General features: G+C 33.3%; 2 protein-coding genes across 2 annotated transcripts in view; one reads left to right on the forward strand and one right to left on the reverse strand.

The window, feature by feature from the left end:
* Positions 1-16,919, reverse strand: part of LOC132707904 (endocuticle structural glycoprotein SgAbd-2-like) — a 64,611-nt gene that overhangs the window by 3,390 nt on the left and 44,302 nt on the right. The window lies entirely within an intron of this gene.
* Positions 11,224-13,978, forward strand: LOC132707305 (pupal cuticle protein 20-like). Its single transcript, XM_060679098.1, has 4 exons — positions 11,224-11,319; positions 13,072-13,369; positions 13,425-13,679; positions 13,734-13,978. Exons 1-4 carry the CDS (start codon positions 11,311-11,313, stop codon positions 13,937-13,939), a joined length of 768 nt encoding a protein of 255 aa, XP_060535081.1. The 5' UTR covers positions 11,224-11,310; the 3' UTR covers positions 13,940-13,978.

Raw genomic sequence — 16,919 nt, forward strand, 5'->3', positions numbered from 1 at the left:
GTTATTGTATTTTGTATATTGTATATTATTGCATGTATATTATGTTATTGTATTGTATACTGTATACTATTGCATTTTCCGATCCGCTGATATTTTATGACTGTTTTTTGAATAATACGTTCTTAAACTTATCTTAAGCGGTTTTCGAGAAGATATTGTTTTCTTCACTTTCCGACCTAAACATAGTTTCAATGAAATTTTTATGACTACGACTCTGGAACCAGGTTAAAGCTTTGGACGCAACTTAGGAAGATACTGTATATTATTTCTCAATATTGAAATTGGTCCTATCGTACAGGGTTTGTCAAAACTAATTTGCCTCCGAGATACAAAAATAGTAAAAAGTGCATTTTTTAATAGGACACCTTGTTTATTGTCATGTATTCTAAGACCAAATTAAATTCCTTTTCGAATGTATGTATGTTACATGTGTTTAAAAATGATTTTATATACTTGGAACATCAGTGAGGGTTAAAAAACTAAAGTGCTTATCAATAAAACTGTACTTTTCTAACATCCCTCTTTCATTATTAATTGTATCTATAATTACAAAATTGGCATTTACGTTGAAATTATTTATAAAATTTTGTATCACGACTACCACCATCATAATGATTTATTTCTATTTAGATCGTTTACATATCAAATCAAATCAAATTTATGTTCATAGACCTGATTTCAGGTATGGGATAATGTGAAACATATAAACAATTTATTACAAATATTAAACATTATAACATAACATGGAGAGCATTGATACGGGTGTTTAATAGTAGCATTTCCAGTCGTTTTCCTACTAACATTGCTGCCCGGGGTTTACGTTATTCTGATACTATTGAAAAATTTCAATCCAACTTCTTCAAACGTTTCTTAATAATGCCGAAATCTACTTCTGCTCTCTTGCTACTGAAGTTTGGTACAAGTCAATTAAACGTTATAATACTTGAAATGTATCTAAACTTTCTGGTCAAGTTAGTTAGAATAGGCAACGTCAGTCTGCCAGGGCGGGGTCTCGATCGCCGATTCAAATTGAAGGACGCTATTTTTTCTTCTCTGTTTCAAAATCTTAGGGCAAATAGTCTAAATTGCACTTTGCCTAACATCCTTAATAAACACAAAAAAATTTGCTTCCAGGCTGATCTTGACTTCGCTCGAAATGCTCACTACACGATAATTTACAACAGTTCAACTACTAGTGACTGCTTTCAAAAATATTGTCATATAAACTCAACCATACTGAAATTTGTGCTGTATGTAATCTAAACGAAAATGAAACTCAATGTGTTTAGTTTAGTTTAGTTTAGTGGAATTTTTTGTGAAACTTACATCTAGAACTTGGCGGATATCGGTGCAGGGTTGATGTCTATTCTAAAGCTTAAGTCGTTTTTTGTTAATCAATTTTATTTTTTGTCTTCTTAACGATTAAACCTTTTATTATTATTTATTTATTTATTTATCAACGGGCCAACCGCCCAATATAAAATAAGATTCAATAGAAACAGTAAAAAACAAAATAAAATAAAAAAAAACAAAAATAAAACTGAATGATATAGGTAGATAAAGACCCATCCCTAGTATGAAAAACATTGGTTTTCCAAAATGTTAATATTATTGTATAACTCTACACGACAGTAAGAACACATAACAGTAGCGAGGTATCAACACATTCTTATACAATATTATTCAGCAGTCAGACAACGCAACAGTTTCACAGAAAGTCTCTTAATCCTTTCTTAAATATTTTTGCACTCTGGAAGCAGTCAAGAAAACAACTCTGCCCATAGTTAATACGATGAAACTCCACCTGGAAGGAATGGTTTATTTTGATCTTTCAGATCCATGACAATTTGAATGCAGTATTAAAAAAAAGGTGAGATCCCTATGCATGTGACGAATCTAGAGAGTTGTAAATTGGAGAGAGATTTCCAATTCAGAGTAATCGACGTCCTCAAATCCTTCGTGTTCCTTAAATGCTATATACCACAGGAACCTATGCTGCAGTCTTTCTATGGCCTGTATGTGGACGTTATAAGACGGTGACCGCACACAGAAACAATAATCTCAGAAAGTCTAATCCAAAATCTGAAGTGATTTAGACCCAATATATGAAACTTGGTGTGTGTAAGTCAATTTAATATCGGTAATAACGGTGACGCTCTTATGTTATAAGTCTAATGTATGGGGTTTCTGCTCGGGTTGAAGTTAATTAGGTAGTATTTATTAATATTTAGTTCGATTCCATTAAAATCTCACCATAGCGATAGGTGATCTAAATCGAAGTGGTGTTTTATACAGTCATCAGCATTTTGGACTCTGATATAAGTTTTCCCTGGATGCCAATGCTTCACAATTTTTTAATTAAGGCTTGATGATGAATAACATGAACGTGAAACGCCCTCTTCCAATTATTTCAGCAAAAAATCTGTAAATGTAAGTAAGTTTAGGTCAGTGCCGCGATGGGGGAAAAATTCACATTGTCGGTCGATAAAGCAACCTTTCAGGCCAACAGATAAATAGTCCCAGACTAAACTTTCGAACGCTTTAGGACTATAGCTCGGGATACTGATGGGACTATAACTGTTGACTTGCGAGTTATAGCCGCATTTTAGGATAAGGGTAACGAAGCTTGATTCCCAGTAACTGGGAAAAGTTCCCGTTTTTAAAGATTGGTTAAAGATAATACAAAGTGGTTTAGAAAGTATGAAGCTGCAATGCTTAATACGACATGGTGGGAGGCCATCCGGACCGGATCCTATGTTTTTATCTAGAGACTCTCGTAAATAGATGTACTAGAAATGTGAAAGGCTGAAGTCTCCAAAAAAAAAGGCAGTGCATCTTCAGAGACACAGTCCCTGTCTCTATATATGTTCGAAAAATAGTCTGCAAATAAATTGCTAATTATTTTGTTTATTTTATGTATCGATCGTATTTTTAAGTACGCTGCGGGGTCCTAAGAAAGTCTTTTTATTCATGGCCCATAATCATTCTTTATAAATTATGAAATTGATAATTTTTATTTTTTTTAAAGATTTCGTCTAGTTCGCTGCATTAAGTTTTTGAAGGCTGCAAGTAAAATGTTATCGCTTAAGCTTCCTGGTCCCTTTCGAATCAGCTTTAAAATAGTTTAGTCGTTTTGTCTGATAGGCAACATCGCCTTTGAAATTCGCACCCGCTGCGTGGCCACGGTCTTCAAAAGGTCGGACCGAATTATTAGCTCAAACCAATATACGTTTCCAGAAACCACGCAGGTTGCGATATAATCGTTAACATCGCAAAATAAGAACGAGTTGTTATTTAAATGATCCCAAATAAGTTCCCCATGTAAAAGTCGCGTCGTTTAACGAATTTCGCAATAGTTTATCGAGGTCTCTCTTCGACGCACGATATTGAAGATGGCCAGGTCACTTATTTAGGTTGCGTCATTTTTATTTCGGATAATTTTTATTAAAGTTGGTTTTATGCAAATTTGGAGAACGAATTTTTTCCATGTACGGCGACTTTCTTGCGCCGAATGACGCGTTCTTAAGCCCGCGGCTAATGAACGACCATCTTTGACATATTTCGATTAATAGCGGCGAGGCTCTTACAAAGCAGTTGGCAACCTTAAGGGTGGATACACTTTACGTAATGTTTGAGGCACAAAAATTGAATTATTGAAAAAACTTTCACCACCAAAATCCTTATTGCAAACTTATTTTGAGCGTAGAATCGAAACATGCCACAATATAAAGGGGAGTTAAGAAAGTACATCTCTGATACTTTTAGCAATTTCGACACAACCTGTATATATAAATAATTTTAAAAAGTTCATCCCTATAGTAACACTTTTTTGAATCCTCGATAGTGCTGGGTGTATGCTACGTACTCTCTGCCATAGATATTACATCACCCAGTATACGCTTATCTATAGTTGTATATCTATTTATTTATTTATTTATATATTTATCACAAATTACTTTTGCAAGCAGTACAGGGTGAGCCAAGATAGAGGAAAGCTATGAGAAAGTGGCAAATACAAAAGCTGTAAAGATTGATAGGATGCACAATTTAAAATTTTAAAGTAAACAGGGTGGCCCAAACAATCGTGAAGAGTAAAACATTGTTTTAAAAGAATTTTGTTTCGAAATTCTTCAACTTTTTGATTAATAATAATACATTCCTAAATCTAATAGTTTTTCCAAGATTTTAATTTTCAAAGGTGGATCGCTCATATTTGATACTAGCGTTATTCGAAAATGACGTAAAAGATATATACAACGGAATTTGAATTAGATGGTATAGGGCGTTCAAAATAAATAAATATATTGGGATCTTTTTTTTATCAATACTTTGGACTTACTTAATGTGACCTTAGTCTTACGCTGAAACATGGATAAATATTATTATTAATAATAAAGTTTAAAGGATTTTGTTTGCTTCATTTTTTAAAAAAATATGTATGACTAGTCAAGACCTGCAACTGTTGGATAATACTTGCGATGCACCTAAACATAAGTAGTGTCAAATAAAACTTTCGCAAATTATTAGTATTTTTGTCTTTTGACTAAATAATTTTAAGCGAATGACATTCTTTGGAAATTGTTATTTATTTTAACATACTTAATTATGCTGTTTATTATAATAAGGCAAACTATAGTCCTTTCACGCCCTGTTTGTTTTCATATCTTGGATAACGGTAACTGCAATCTCAATGAATATACAAATTATGGATTGCTGGTTTTATGCCATAAACAGATGCTCATCTTCAAATTGTATTGATTTCTTAGACGATATTGACGATTTCTTTGGACATAAAAGGAAGGCACGACTTGACGTAGGGGATATTAAATAAATATTCTCAACAATGATGATACAAAATGTTTTAAAATACAAAGCACTTTTTATTACAAATGCCTTCAAATCTCAGTATGAGAATATCACAAGAGAAGAATCTTTATCATGTCTAGATCATTTGTTTCTTAAAAGTCCCACTAGATCTAAAAAAATACAGAATAGTTCTTTTATCGATTTATATGAAATAATAGACCATTTTAAGAATTGTAAGAATGATGTAACAGAAAAAAATAATAAATCTGATTCTGGGACTTATTTTACTACGATTGACCATAAAACAATGACCAGTGTAGCTAAAACAACAAACTGGGAGCATTTGTCAACACTCTCACAGCAAAAACAAACAATAATATTATAAAGCAGTCAGAAATATAAATCAAATGCAACAACTCCCCCAAAAAAATTAAGCCGTGGATATCAGTCTCAACAATTAAATAAAAAAAATAAGACAGCTTAAAAAACTATAAGGTCACAAAAAACAAGAATACGTGAATGTTGAAATAAGTTTAAAAAAAATATAAAAGACACCAAGAAGGACTATTATAAAGATAAATTTCATAAAAACTCCGGAAACATGAAGAAAGTATATCAAATGGTTAAGGAAGCCACAAATATCACACGAGATAGATCTTCCACTAAAGCCTTTTAAAGTTAAAAACAAGGCAAATGCATCAAGGTTTCTAAGCTCCACAAATGCAATTGAGGTAATCAAAGTTAAAAAAATAACTGCTCTGAGGGTAGTGATGGAATAGCTGCTAATAATTGGAAATTTCTATATGAGTATATCAAAGCGCCTTCGCGCACATAATCAACTTTATTTTTAGAACCGGGAAAATTACAACGCGTTTTAGAACTTCTGTTGTTACTCCTATATACAAGCGTGCGAGAAATATAAGGTTAGCAATTATAGACCTATTTCGATCATATCTAAAAAATATTTGAGAAATGTTGAAAAGAGCGTCAGAGCGAGTTTTTGCATAAAAATAATATTTTTCCAAAAAAACAATTTGGTTTCAGAGAAGGAACCCGCACAATGGATGCAATGTTTGAATTGATGAATAATGTCCCAGAAAAAATTAGTAATGGGGAAACATGTATTGCACCCTTCATCGATCTTGCCTTTGACACAGTTTCTCATACTTTTCTGCTTGAGGCTTTAGAAGCCTGTGGAGTGATGGGAATTGTGTTGGAGGTTTTTGGGATCTACCTTACAAACCGCCCCCAGCAGGCCAGGATCAGGACGACTGTGAGCAACATAGGGACAGTTAAACAAGGCATATCACAGGGTACGGAATAGGACCCATACTTTTTAATATTTACTTGGACAGCCTACGCAGTTCTGTCCTAGATAGCAGACCTATTTCATATGCCGGTGATACAGTCATAGTATTCTCTGCAGAACCGTGGTCAGAAATCAGAGAAAAGGTAAAGACGGGTTTAACGAGCATTAAAAATATAAAAAATAAAGCCAAGTTTAAATATTGCAAAACACAATAAATTGTCTATTCCCTGAGAGAAACCAGTCAGCCACATTGTAATAAAATCTCGAGTGCATCGCTATCAAATACTTAGGTGTGTGATATATAAGCATTTAAAATAGGTTCAACATATTCTTTACCTATTCTTTATCTATTGCCAAAAATTATGTTAAAGAAAAATCTTGCTGCAAACTATATAGTACTTGTAGAATTTCTACTAAATTATGGTATCTGGTATCCAAGATAAAAACAGCATGTAAATTTGTATGTGCAAATGAAAAATTTTACAATTTTATTTGTCACAACTACAATGGTAGAGGAAATTTAAATAATGTATTTATTTAATACTGCATATTGAGCAAACAGTCAGGGAAAACATTTTGTATCATATGTCTGCTCCAAATTGCATAATATAATACCAACTAATTTACGTGCTTTTAAAGAAAAAAAAACGATTTAAAAAATTGTATTAAAGTTATTTCGGTTTGAATAAACAAGCTTTTGTCTGTCTGTTTTAACTTCGAAAATATGGCTAAGTTAAACTCCTATCAGTGAACTAATTACACTTTTTTTGTTTCTTGCTTTTCTATTTTTGGTATGGTCTATTTCAATTTTTTTTTTTTTCGGAGAGGGGTTCAATGTTTTCTAAACCTTTTATTGTGGTCTGATTATTATTTGTTGTTATTTAAACTAATATCTCAACCTCTGTGACGACAGAAGTCTGAACCAATGCCGGATTAGAAATAACGATGTAAGACATATAATAATGTAAGTATAGTAGTTATAAGGTTTGCTGTATAGTAATTGTTGTTGTCAATTTTAATTAAATTAAATTAGTTAAATTAATGAATTATTCGTTGCGTTTTTTTTGAGCAATTACGTATACTTAGTAATTTTAAATTGTGCATCCTAACAATCTTTCCAACTTTTGCATTTACCATTTTCTCATAACTCTTGAAACTGATCGTCAACTCGCGTTGTACTTGATACTTCAAAAATGACTGATAGCCCGTCATTTAAAATGACCGGATAAATATGCTAATCAAAAATGGTACATGCCCGTCAATTTTTCAAATGCGATCGTTTTAATCGACATCACTAATTCTACATCAAGAGGATGGTGCATTTCGATGTTTATGGGCGAAATCACCTTGAAAGGAAGAAAAAAAATACGGCCCGCTAACGATGAGCACCCGATGTAATGCGATACAATTTACTTTCCAAGGCCGTCGCATTGATTGGAAGCGATCAGGCAGCTTCCTGAATTCTTTTGCTTTATTTCGTTATAAAAAAATAAGGTTAAATGGCGTCGAAGGGACGGGAACTCAAGGATCTATCCTAGAGGGGCGATGGCTTCATCGAAATCTTGGGTTTGATGATGTTATATAGAGTCATAGTCATACGCTAAGTTTTATAATATATTATTTTAGTTAAAATGCAAAAGAAATAAATACTGCGCACTTTAGAGCTCACCGCTGAATGTTCGAATGCCTTAAAGAAAAGCATTAAAAGTGTATCATCATCATCTTTATCGTCTATTTAACAACGAAGTAAAGATGTAATTATTAACCATAGCAACTGGTTTGTATAAGTTCAGAAATTTCGAATTTTGGTGAAAAGGGAAAATAAATTGCTCAAGTACCAATTTGTCTATCGCCGAATGTATGAAGAAACAAAATTTTATAATTTTTAAAAACGATATCTAAAGGACTTGATTGTTTTTGCGTATAAAGGATGCGTAAAATAGTAAAGTTATGTTTTTTGTTATGAAACATCCTATATGTTGCCCCATATTTGGGTTCGGTCCTTAAATCTAAACATATTTTGATTATTTGTATATTTGTTATTCTTTTATATTGAAGAAATATACTACTCCATTTTTTAACTATTTAATTTGTCCCCTTGATACAGATTATCAGAAATATGAGGAAAAAATGAACAAATTTCCAAACTTTATATCTTGTTATATAGTTATTTGTTGTAGTATATTATCCAGTACATGCGGTAAGCGGCATTTGAAACACGAGTTTATTTGATACCAGCGGAGCGAGTGTTTAATAAAACCAGTGGCTTAAAAAGTTAGCCAAGTGTGTTGTATACCATTATTTTCCAATAAAAGTTAGTTTTTGGGTACATTTTTGCAAAACAATACGGATTCATTCGCTGACATGATCGTCAAAATTGACAAACGTCAAAATTCAAGCCGAGCGGTAATATCTCCAAAAACATCCGATTGCACCCAAACCAGTACGGTAATATCCCGGAAATGTCCGAAGTGGCTCGGATCCATGGAACAAGAAATTCACGTGGTAAAGTGACGCTTCCCGTAAACTGAATCGAGGCATAATTGTGTGTTTTACAGAAGGGAGTAGAAAAACACTTTTTTGTTATAGAAAAAATTTCTTTTATTATTTTCCGACAGTTTATGTAAAAAGTATGTCGTTTTGTTTGTGTGTGGTTGCTTACGCCTTCGGTTATAGCGTTAAAACCCCATTAGCCATTTAATAGCTTCAAAACCTAAGATATAATCTTATCATTTTTTTGAATCTTTAAAGTAAAGCAAATGACACTTTAGCAAATAATTTAGCTGATTCTTTACGGTTTTGAGCTAGTCGTCTATGAAACTGAATATTCGACCAGCAAAGTTTCCGTGATCCTGATAATTTATGAACTAGAGAGTAAAATAGGGAAATGAGATTTTGAGTGCAAAACTTCGAGATGTCATTCAGACTACTTTGGATAGTGTTATATTAATAATTTATTTCAAAACTCAGGGTTAACTTAAAAATACTAAAATTTTGGTTTAAAAAAATCCCAATTATATTTTAGAAACAATTTGACAAAATTTATTTTTTATATAATTATATCATTAAACAAATAGGCAACTTTTTGAAGATAGTTTTATATACTGTAAAATATTTGTTTTGGAACGACAACTGATAGAGAATTTTCAAATATTATCGGAGACGGTTGACCAGAGCTCATCTATTTAAACAACAATCTTTTTTCAGATAAGCGGACAACCAAAGGACCAATAAGATGATGCACTCCTAGGTCGCCTGACCTTCTCGTCATAGACATTTTTTCTGGGGTAACTTTAAGAAAAATTTATTTATTATAGTCAGCATTCACAAGTATGTAAAGCATAATCGCTTTCCGGGAGATACAAATATTAAATTATATGTAATTAAAATGCTAACATATACGCACAATTTTTGTATTAGTTTACTTAGATGAAAAAATATAACCGGTTTTTCTTACTAATAAATTACCATTAGTTTGCCATACAGAAAATGTTTCAATTGTAAAAAAATATTATCTATGGCATCTGTTTTTAAAAATAAATACTTAAATTACTTAATTTTTTTATTATATTGTTTAAGCTTGCCAATTGTAATGGAATCAACAAAACTTTATTTAGTTGTAATATGTTTTAACCATATTATAAAACTATTAATAATTGTTAATTATATTACATTAATCTATTTTGTTTGACTACAATTCCAGAAAAATAAAACAACTGAAAGGGAAAAACTTTTTTCGATAACAGTTTTTTATATTTTCAAAACTAAGGCAATATTTCAAAATATTTTTTTATATAATTTTTTTTATGCACGAATACAAAATTAGTTCTGTTTTGTGCACAAACTGTCTACAAGGATCAAAATTTATCCACAATTCTTAAAAAAAAAACAATTACATATAGTAATATAGATATATAATCGCAGATATAACACTTATATGGGCGATATATGAGATATCCCAAAAACTCACTTTTACAATTTCGCTTTGTATATCTCAGAAAATACTAGGGCCATGAAAAATTGCTTGCTGGCATCACTAATTAAATAAAAAACTAGCAAAGTGTCGCAAAAACCGTAACCGGACAACAACAACATCCTTTCAAGTGAGTTTTTCTTACTTTCTTAATAATTACTTTAGCTACGAGTGTGTTACGATATGAGCGACGCGAGCCTTTAATCGACAAGTGCGTGAAGAATTAGAATTGGGGGAGAAACGTATCCTTGCTTCACCACCATCTAACGGGTTGATTTGTTGGGGGTGTGGACTGTATTCTTGCGGGGCTGGTTTATTTTAAATGATAGCCGTTTAACACAACACAAACTATATTCTGTCACAACGCGACGACGGTACAAGATAAGGCATTTAACAATCGGTTTATTTGAGTTAATCACAAACACAATTTGCGTTAAAATAGAGATTAAACTTCCTCGAAAGAAACCGTTTGAGGGGCTAGTCCAAAGAGGACACCGACTTATAAGGGAATATTAAGAGTGAAAGGGGCTTAAAGGGGGGTTTAGCGATAGGGCGATTTTCACTTTTCTATCGTCAAGGGCGGTCGCGGTCGACTGACTAACTGCGCGCAACGCATGTCTGGAAAACAGGCGCCGTCGGGGCGGTCAGTCACGTCTATGCAGCGTGATCAAGGGAGGCGATAGACGTTGTCACGTCTAACGCAATATCCGCGTTTCAGGGTTCGCGAGGGCATTGGGTTGTTTTATCAACAAGAATCAATATTTAAAAGGCTAAGGAAAACGTCCGATCTCTTAAAACTCGTGACTAAAATACTATGTGTTGTGTTGTGCGAGTAGGGATCGAGATTTATTAAATAATTAACAATTAACACTATGCCGTTCCTGACCTAGAAAGTTCTAGCGAATTAAAAACAAAATCGGGCTACTTAATGCGTAAGAGCCAATTATCTACCGCGAGACTATTAACAATTTTGAGAATGTAGGCTCCACATGAACTGTAACATTAGCGATTTCACACAGTACCGCACGTATACAATTCTTACAAATCGATGAGAACTAAATCGGTGTACGTCTTGCCCGCAGGCTCGCGTCGAATCTGTTGCAATTTTCTTCATCTTGCGCTTCTTCGGCTAGGTGGGGCGGCGGCGGTCCTATAAAAAGTGAATTGCCAAAATTTCGAGGCATCACAAAGTACAGTAGTGTCCAATTATTAATAACTAAATATGAAACAAGTAAGACGTTCAAGTTACCTTTTCTAATATTATAAAGTGCGCCGTTATGTTGTTAGCGTAAATTGAAGTGGGGGCGGAGTGTTCATCCTAAACACCTAAAAAGTCGTTTCAAATTTACGGGATAAAGTTTATTTAACGCGTAATTAAAATAAGTCAATTTAATTTATTGCAGATACACTGTGAGTAAAAATTATTAAAAGATACTTTCTGAGAAGTTCGTTTTTTAAAATCTTCATCTAACAGTAAGTAATTAATTTAAATTTAATTTTTAGTAAAAAAACCGAACTTTTTACGATACGACATATTTTTTTCTTGAGCCCTGGGGAAAATTAGACTCGAGCAAAAACCAATTTGTTTATTATTAATTGTATTACTTTTTCATGTATACGACATAGTTGTGTAAAATTTGATTGTGCAATAAACGACTTTTCCAATATTCAATGCAGAAAGAAGCTTAGCAAATTAAAATGCATCACCCTTTACTTGTTTATCTATATTAAGAGAAAATTAGTTTCTTTATATTATGGTGGTAAATAATCTAAGAAAATTTTGCAGAGCATACTTTTATATTTTAATATTCTGGTAAATGGTGCTTTTCTACACTTTTGAACATCAGAAAGTAACTTCTCCAATTTTTTTTTTAATTCGTTGTCCATTTTTCATATTTGCCAAAGCACGGTAATTTTAACTACTAACAATACTAATACTAATACTAGCAATTCTATACGAATCATATCATAATAGGTTTTTAGTGAGCCCCTAACAAGCATTAAAAAAATTATATATTGGTTTATACGTTTCGTTAACATTTACCAACAATCCAACTTTTACTTTGGTACTTGATAAAAGAAATTATACCAATCACAAACCATAAACTTTTATAAAATCAGATCTTCAAAAGAAAAATTAATTATTTAGATTGAGTGAACTTTTGTTTATGTTAATACAAAAGCTAATAAGTGGAGGTTTTCTTTGCAATTTCGAAAAGGTTCTTGTGTTAAGTGAGAATGTAAGCGTCCTAAAAAAAATTTGTTTTTTTAGATTTTTACAGTTTTCACTGGTATTTCCAGCTGACAACTAGAAACGTAATTTTTGAACATTAAATTGTAGTATTTCTTTCAATCACTTTCTTCATATTTCACTTAATATCAGTTATTTAAAACACAATGTCATTAAAAATTGATTTACCATTTCATGAGATGAATAAATCTAATAACTTGCATGGGGACGTATTCTTGAATAGACGAATATTTGAGGATCTACAGGTAAAGGTTCAGTATAATAGATTTGGGAATCGAATGTATTATTTCCAATTGAATGGTTTGGAACTTTAATGAATAATAAAATAAATAACGAGTTGTCAGTAAATTATTTATGAACTTATTATGTCAGAGAGTTTTGGTTAATTCGGAAATTCAATATATTTATTATATATTGTTTCAATAGTGAATATTTTAATAGGCACAGTGGTTATTTAAATAATGTATTTTAGACTTTCTGTTAACAACAACAAAAATTAAAAAACATATGAATTAATCATTTTGGAAACCTTTTTTCAGACATGTTAGGTTAATTTGGGATTGGAATATGTTTTTTGTTATACATTCTTTAGGAAATAACATTTATTTCAATATCCATATTTTAGTACATAATTTTCTCTTTCAATAAATAAAAAAAACTAATACTACTAAGTTTGGCATGTTTACTATCAAACCCGATCTAAATGAATCATTTTTGAACTTTTTTGGTCAGATACTTTTGGTAGCCATTTGCATGGGCGTTGCTGCCTGCGCGAAGCTCAGCCAATACCTTCCGCCCAACCAAGCCGCCAACCAGTACTCGGGGGCAGCTCCTAACCAATATTCCGGCCCATCGAACCAATACTCCGGAGGCGCTTCCAATCAATACTCGGGGTCATCTAACCAATACTCCGGACCATCGAACCAGTATTCCGGACAATCGAACCAATATTCGTCCCAAGGTGGACAGTACCAGGAGAAAAACGCTCTGAATGACGTACCAATCTTGCGTTTGGATAATACCAACGAAGGTACAGGCTATAAGTGTTTAATATTTTACTTAACAAATCAATTTTGTATTTCCAGGTGACGGGAACTACAACTACGCATTCGAAACCGGTAACGGAATCAATGCCCAAGAACAAGGCCAAGCTCATGAGGACGGTACCAGATCCCAAGGTTCATTCTCCTACACGTCTCCCGAAGGCGAACAGATCCAAATCAGCTATTCTGCCGATGAAAACGGATACCAACCTCAAGGTTCCCACATCCCCACTCCTCCCCCGGTACCGGCCGAGATTTTGAAAGCTATCGAGCAAAACTTGGCCGATGAAGCCAGAGGTAGATTTATATATTTTTTATGCGATCGTATATGATACTTTAATGTTGATGCAGGCGTCGTAGATGATGGTCAATACAGACCGGAGCACCAAGGCCCTAGCGACTACCAGAGGTACCAAGGACAAGGCGCTCAACACCAGGGCGGATCTCAGGGCGGCCAGCAGTACCAGGGAGGTTCTCAGTACTCGGGTGCCCAAAGCAACCAATACATCCCTCCCAGTTCGAACGGAAGAGGACAAAACGGCGGATATAAATATTAGGTTTTGTTTTAGTAATTGTTGATTGGTTGTATGGTTTAATAAATGTGATCTTTGATAGTTGATGCGGTTTGAATTCTCGAGCGAACAGGCGTGAGAATGAAATGCTGAACACTTCCATCACCACGATTATATAAACAGTATCTTTTACCCAGCTGGTGACCTCGTACTTTTCAATTTGACGCTGTTGCATTGAGATGAGTAATCGTTTAGTCTCACAAAACAATGCGTTTTTGCTAAATTAAAAACTAATTACGTATTGCCACATGAACCGTTTTTGGATTCACACGGCTCTCGCGATCCAAAGCAATTGTTCATAATTATTATTAAGTAACGAGGCATTTCGTTTATAGCTTTTTGATGACGTCTTACGCGGGTATTAAGCGCCGCGTCTCACCTGAAAAGGAGATGAAGTGGGACACCCAAGCCATTGCCTAATTTTGACTAGCTACAACTACACTTCCCTGGCGAAGTTGTATTTTAAGCCGCCATTCTAATTTTATTTTTTTAAAACTTTCTAGAAGGTGCAAGGAAAGGAAATCTTCTATTTCTACTTAACAACACTCCAGCGGCGTGTAAAAATGCTGTTTAAAATATGTTATAGTTGTAATATACCAGGAGTGAGCTTATTTTTTACAAATTTTAGAGGCATTCATTAAAAAAAACATTTTCCATCATTGTTTAACATTTTATTTAGAGTTTTCGGTTAAAAGGTGCATAAAATTTCTTGCTGAAGTTTCGCCAATCATCCTATTGGCTTCTTCAGAGCTTACCTGAAACTGCTTACATAATTTTTCGTAAATCTGGTTTTGCTTTACTACGTGGGACAAGTATCAAGTTGGAAGCTCTTGCAAGAAGTGATCGCAAGAGTGTTTGGTAAGTTTCAACTTCGTCCTTGCCCCACGTATTATCCCAAAAGAGGAAATCATCGTCGAGTCTATCCTAAACAAACTTCCAACTCAAACAGCTAATAAAATTCGATTTGTAACCACAAAAATCCTAAAAAATCCATACCTCCTAAATCTAATATGCCAAAATATCAGGAAAAAATCAAGATATTCTTACAGACGAATCCTATCGTCAACTTAAAAAGGATCCTACGTCACCCATGGAACGCAACCTTAAATCTGTTATTAAGGCTTCTCCTTTATCAGAATTCTTGAAAATGTCTGTCACTTATCATCGTCTCTACGGATTCACAAACCAGGATTACACTTTCACTGGCAAAATATCTAGCTTCTATATTAAAGCCTTTTAGAGGACAAACTGATAGTGTCATATGTAATTCTTTTATTTTCATTGAACCATTAAAAACCATTACATTAGATCCACAAGATATTCTGGTTAATTTCGACGTAGAATCCCTCTTTACCAAAGTCCCCTTTTCTGAAACTCCCAACATTATTTCAGATATATCAAAATCCGAAAATCTGGAACTAAATCCCTTATGGGGGGGAACCGCTATGGGTTCTCCATTATCACTAGTCATCACGAATATATTTATGGAAGCCTTTGAGTGGAAAGCTCTCGACACTTTCCATCTAACATCAAAATTATAAAAACGCTACGTTGATGATACCTTTGTCATTTGGCCTCGTGGTCAAAAATCCCTAGCAGAGAGCATTTAAAGTCTATACACCCTAACTTCTTATATATTCTTATCAACAGAAATTCAGATTTAACATTCTGTTTACAGAAAACCTTTGTCATTGTCAACATCTTCGATCCGTCAAAGACAACATTCCGTTTGAGATACCAAGAGTTTACAGCAGAGTAGAAAACGAGCCGATTTCACGTAAGCTCTGAAAAAGCCAACAGAATGATTGGGGAAACGTCAGCAACTTCAGTTCACCAACAACCGGCACAGGAGGGATCCAGAATATTCAGAAGATGTGCAAATAGTTTTACAGTAGACAATGGAAGTTTCTTTGAAGCAACAATATATTTTTTTGCAATTTTAAAATAGAATTTTCTAAAATGGCCATATTTTCATAGCGATGTTTATATATCAATGTCATCCTTTCAAAATTCTTCTCCCAATAGACCACAATATCGAAGGCAATTAGGCAACGTTGAGTTTACTGCAAAAGTTGCAATATAGTAAAAAAACGTTATACATCCTAAAGGACAACAGGGTTATCTACTAATGCGAATTCAATAATTTCAAATTAAAGTATCCGTTGTTATCAAATCCAAGAAGGTCCACTCGATTTTAGATAAATTTAGGTAACTTGCATATTGATAGTCAGTTCAAACATAAGCGTCATAATTAAAAAGAAATAAAAGAAATATTATTTTAATATTTCAAATATATTCGGTCATATAATTAGGTATCAGCTTACGAGACAACTCAAACACAAATATACAAGTCACTGCAAATTAAACAATATAGTAAAAAGACTTTATGGCCGTATGTTTTACATACTGTATGACAAAAATGATGTCCTGATAAGTCCTGAATTTTGTAGGTGCTGGTGACTTCGTGATATTTAAGTAATTTTACTAAGTAGTGCTTCAATACAGCGTCCATGCGAACAACTTCTGCATTGGTGGCAAGTTCAAATTACAATAACATCTAACGATGGGTTGCTATTCTCAGCCATACGTGTTGTTTGAGAAACTATTTGATGCAACCCATGATTATATAAGAACGTTTTAAATGCTCAGGAGCATTATTTTCCAGTGTATCAATCGTCAATCGTCAATCGTCAATCGATAATCGTTTGTTTTGTCGAATACGAAATTGGTATTTTGTCTATGCATCATGAATGGTAGCTGACATTGGGGGTAGGTTCCAGTAAGTATATATAAGTATATATAAGTATATAAGATTTCCTAAAAATAAACCTCTAAACCTATAATTTGTTGTAGTAATTGATAAAATAATAAATCAAAAGATTCCGAAAGTAAGTTCACCAAAATAAATATGTTATATTTATTGTTTAGTTCTGATTACGCATAATCATATCTATCTAATCCGCGG

The sequence above is a fragment of the Cylas formicarius genome, unplaced genomic scaffold (genome assembly GCF_029955315.1).
Source record: "Cylas formicarius isolate icCylForm1 unplaced genomic scaffold, icCylForm1.1 PGA_scaffold_9__14_contigs__length_23061073, whole genome shotgun sequence".
NCBI lineage: Eukaryota > Metazoa > Arthropoda > Insecta > Coleoptera > Brentidae > Cylas > Cylas formicarius.

Bases quoted from the DNA above. Each gene is read 5' to 3' on its own strand.
- LOC132707305 (XM_060679098.1), top strand. The intron at 13,370-13,424 runs GTACAGGCTATA...TTGTATTTCCAG, and splicing joins TTTGGATAATACCAACGAAG to GTGACGGGAACTACAACTAC. The intron at 13,680-13,733 runs GTAGATTTATAT...ATGTTGATGCAG, and splicing joins CTTGGCCGATGAAGCCAGAG to GCGTCGTAGATGATGGTCAA.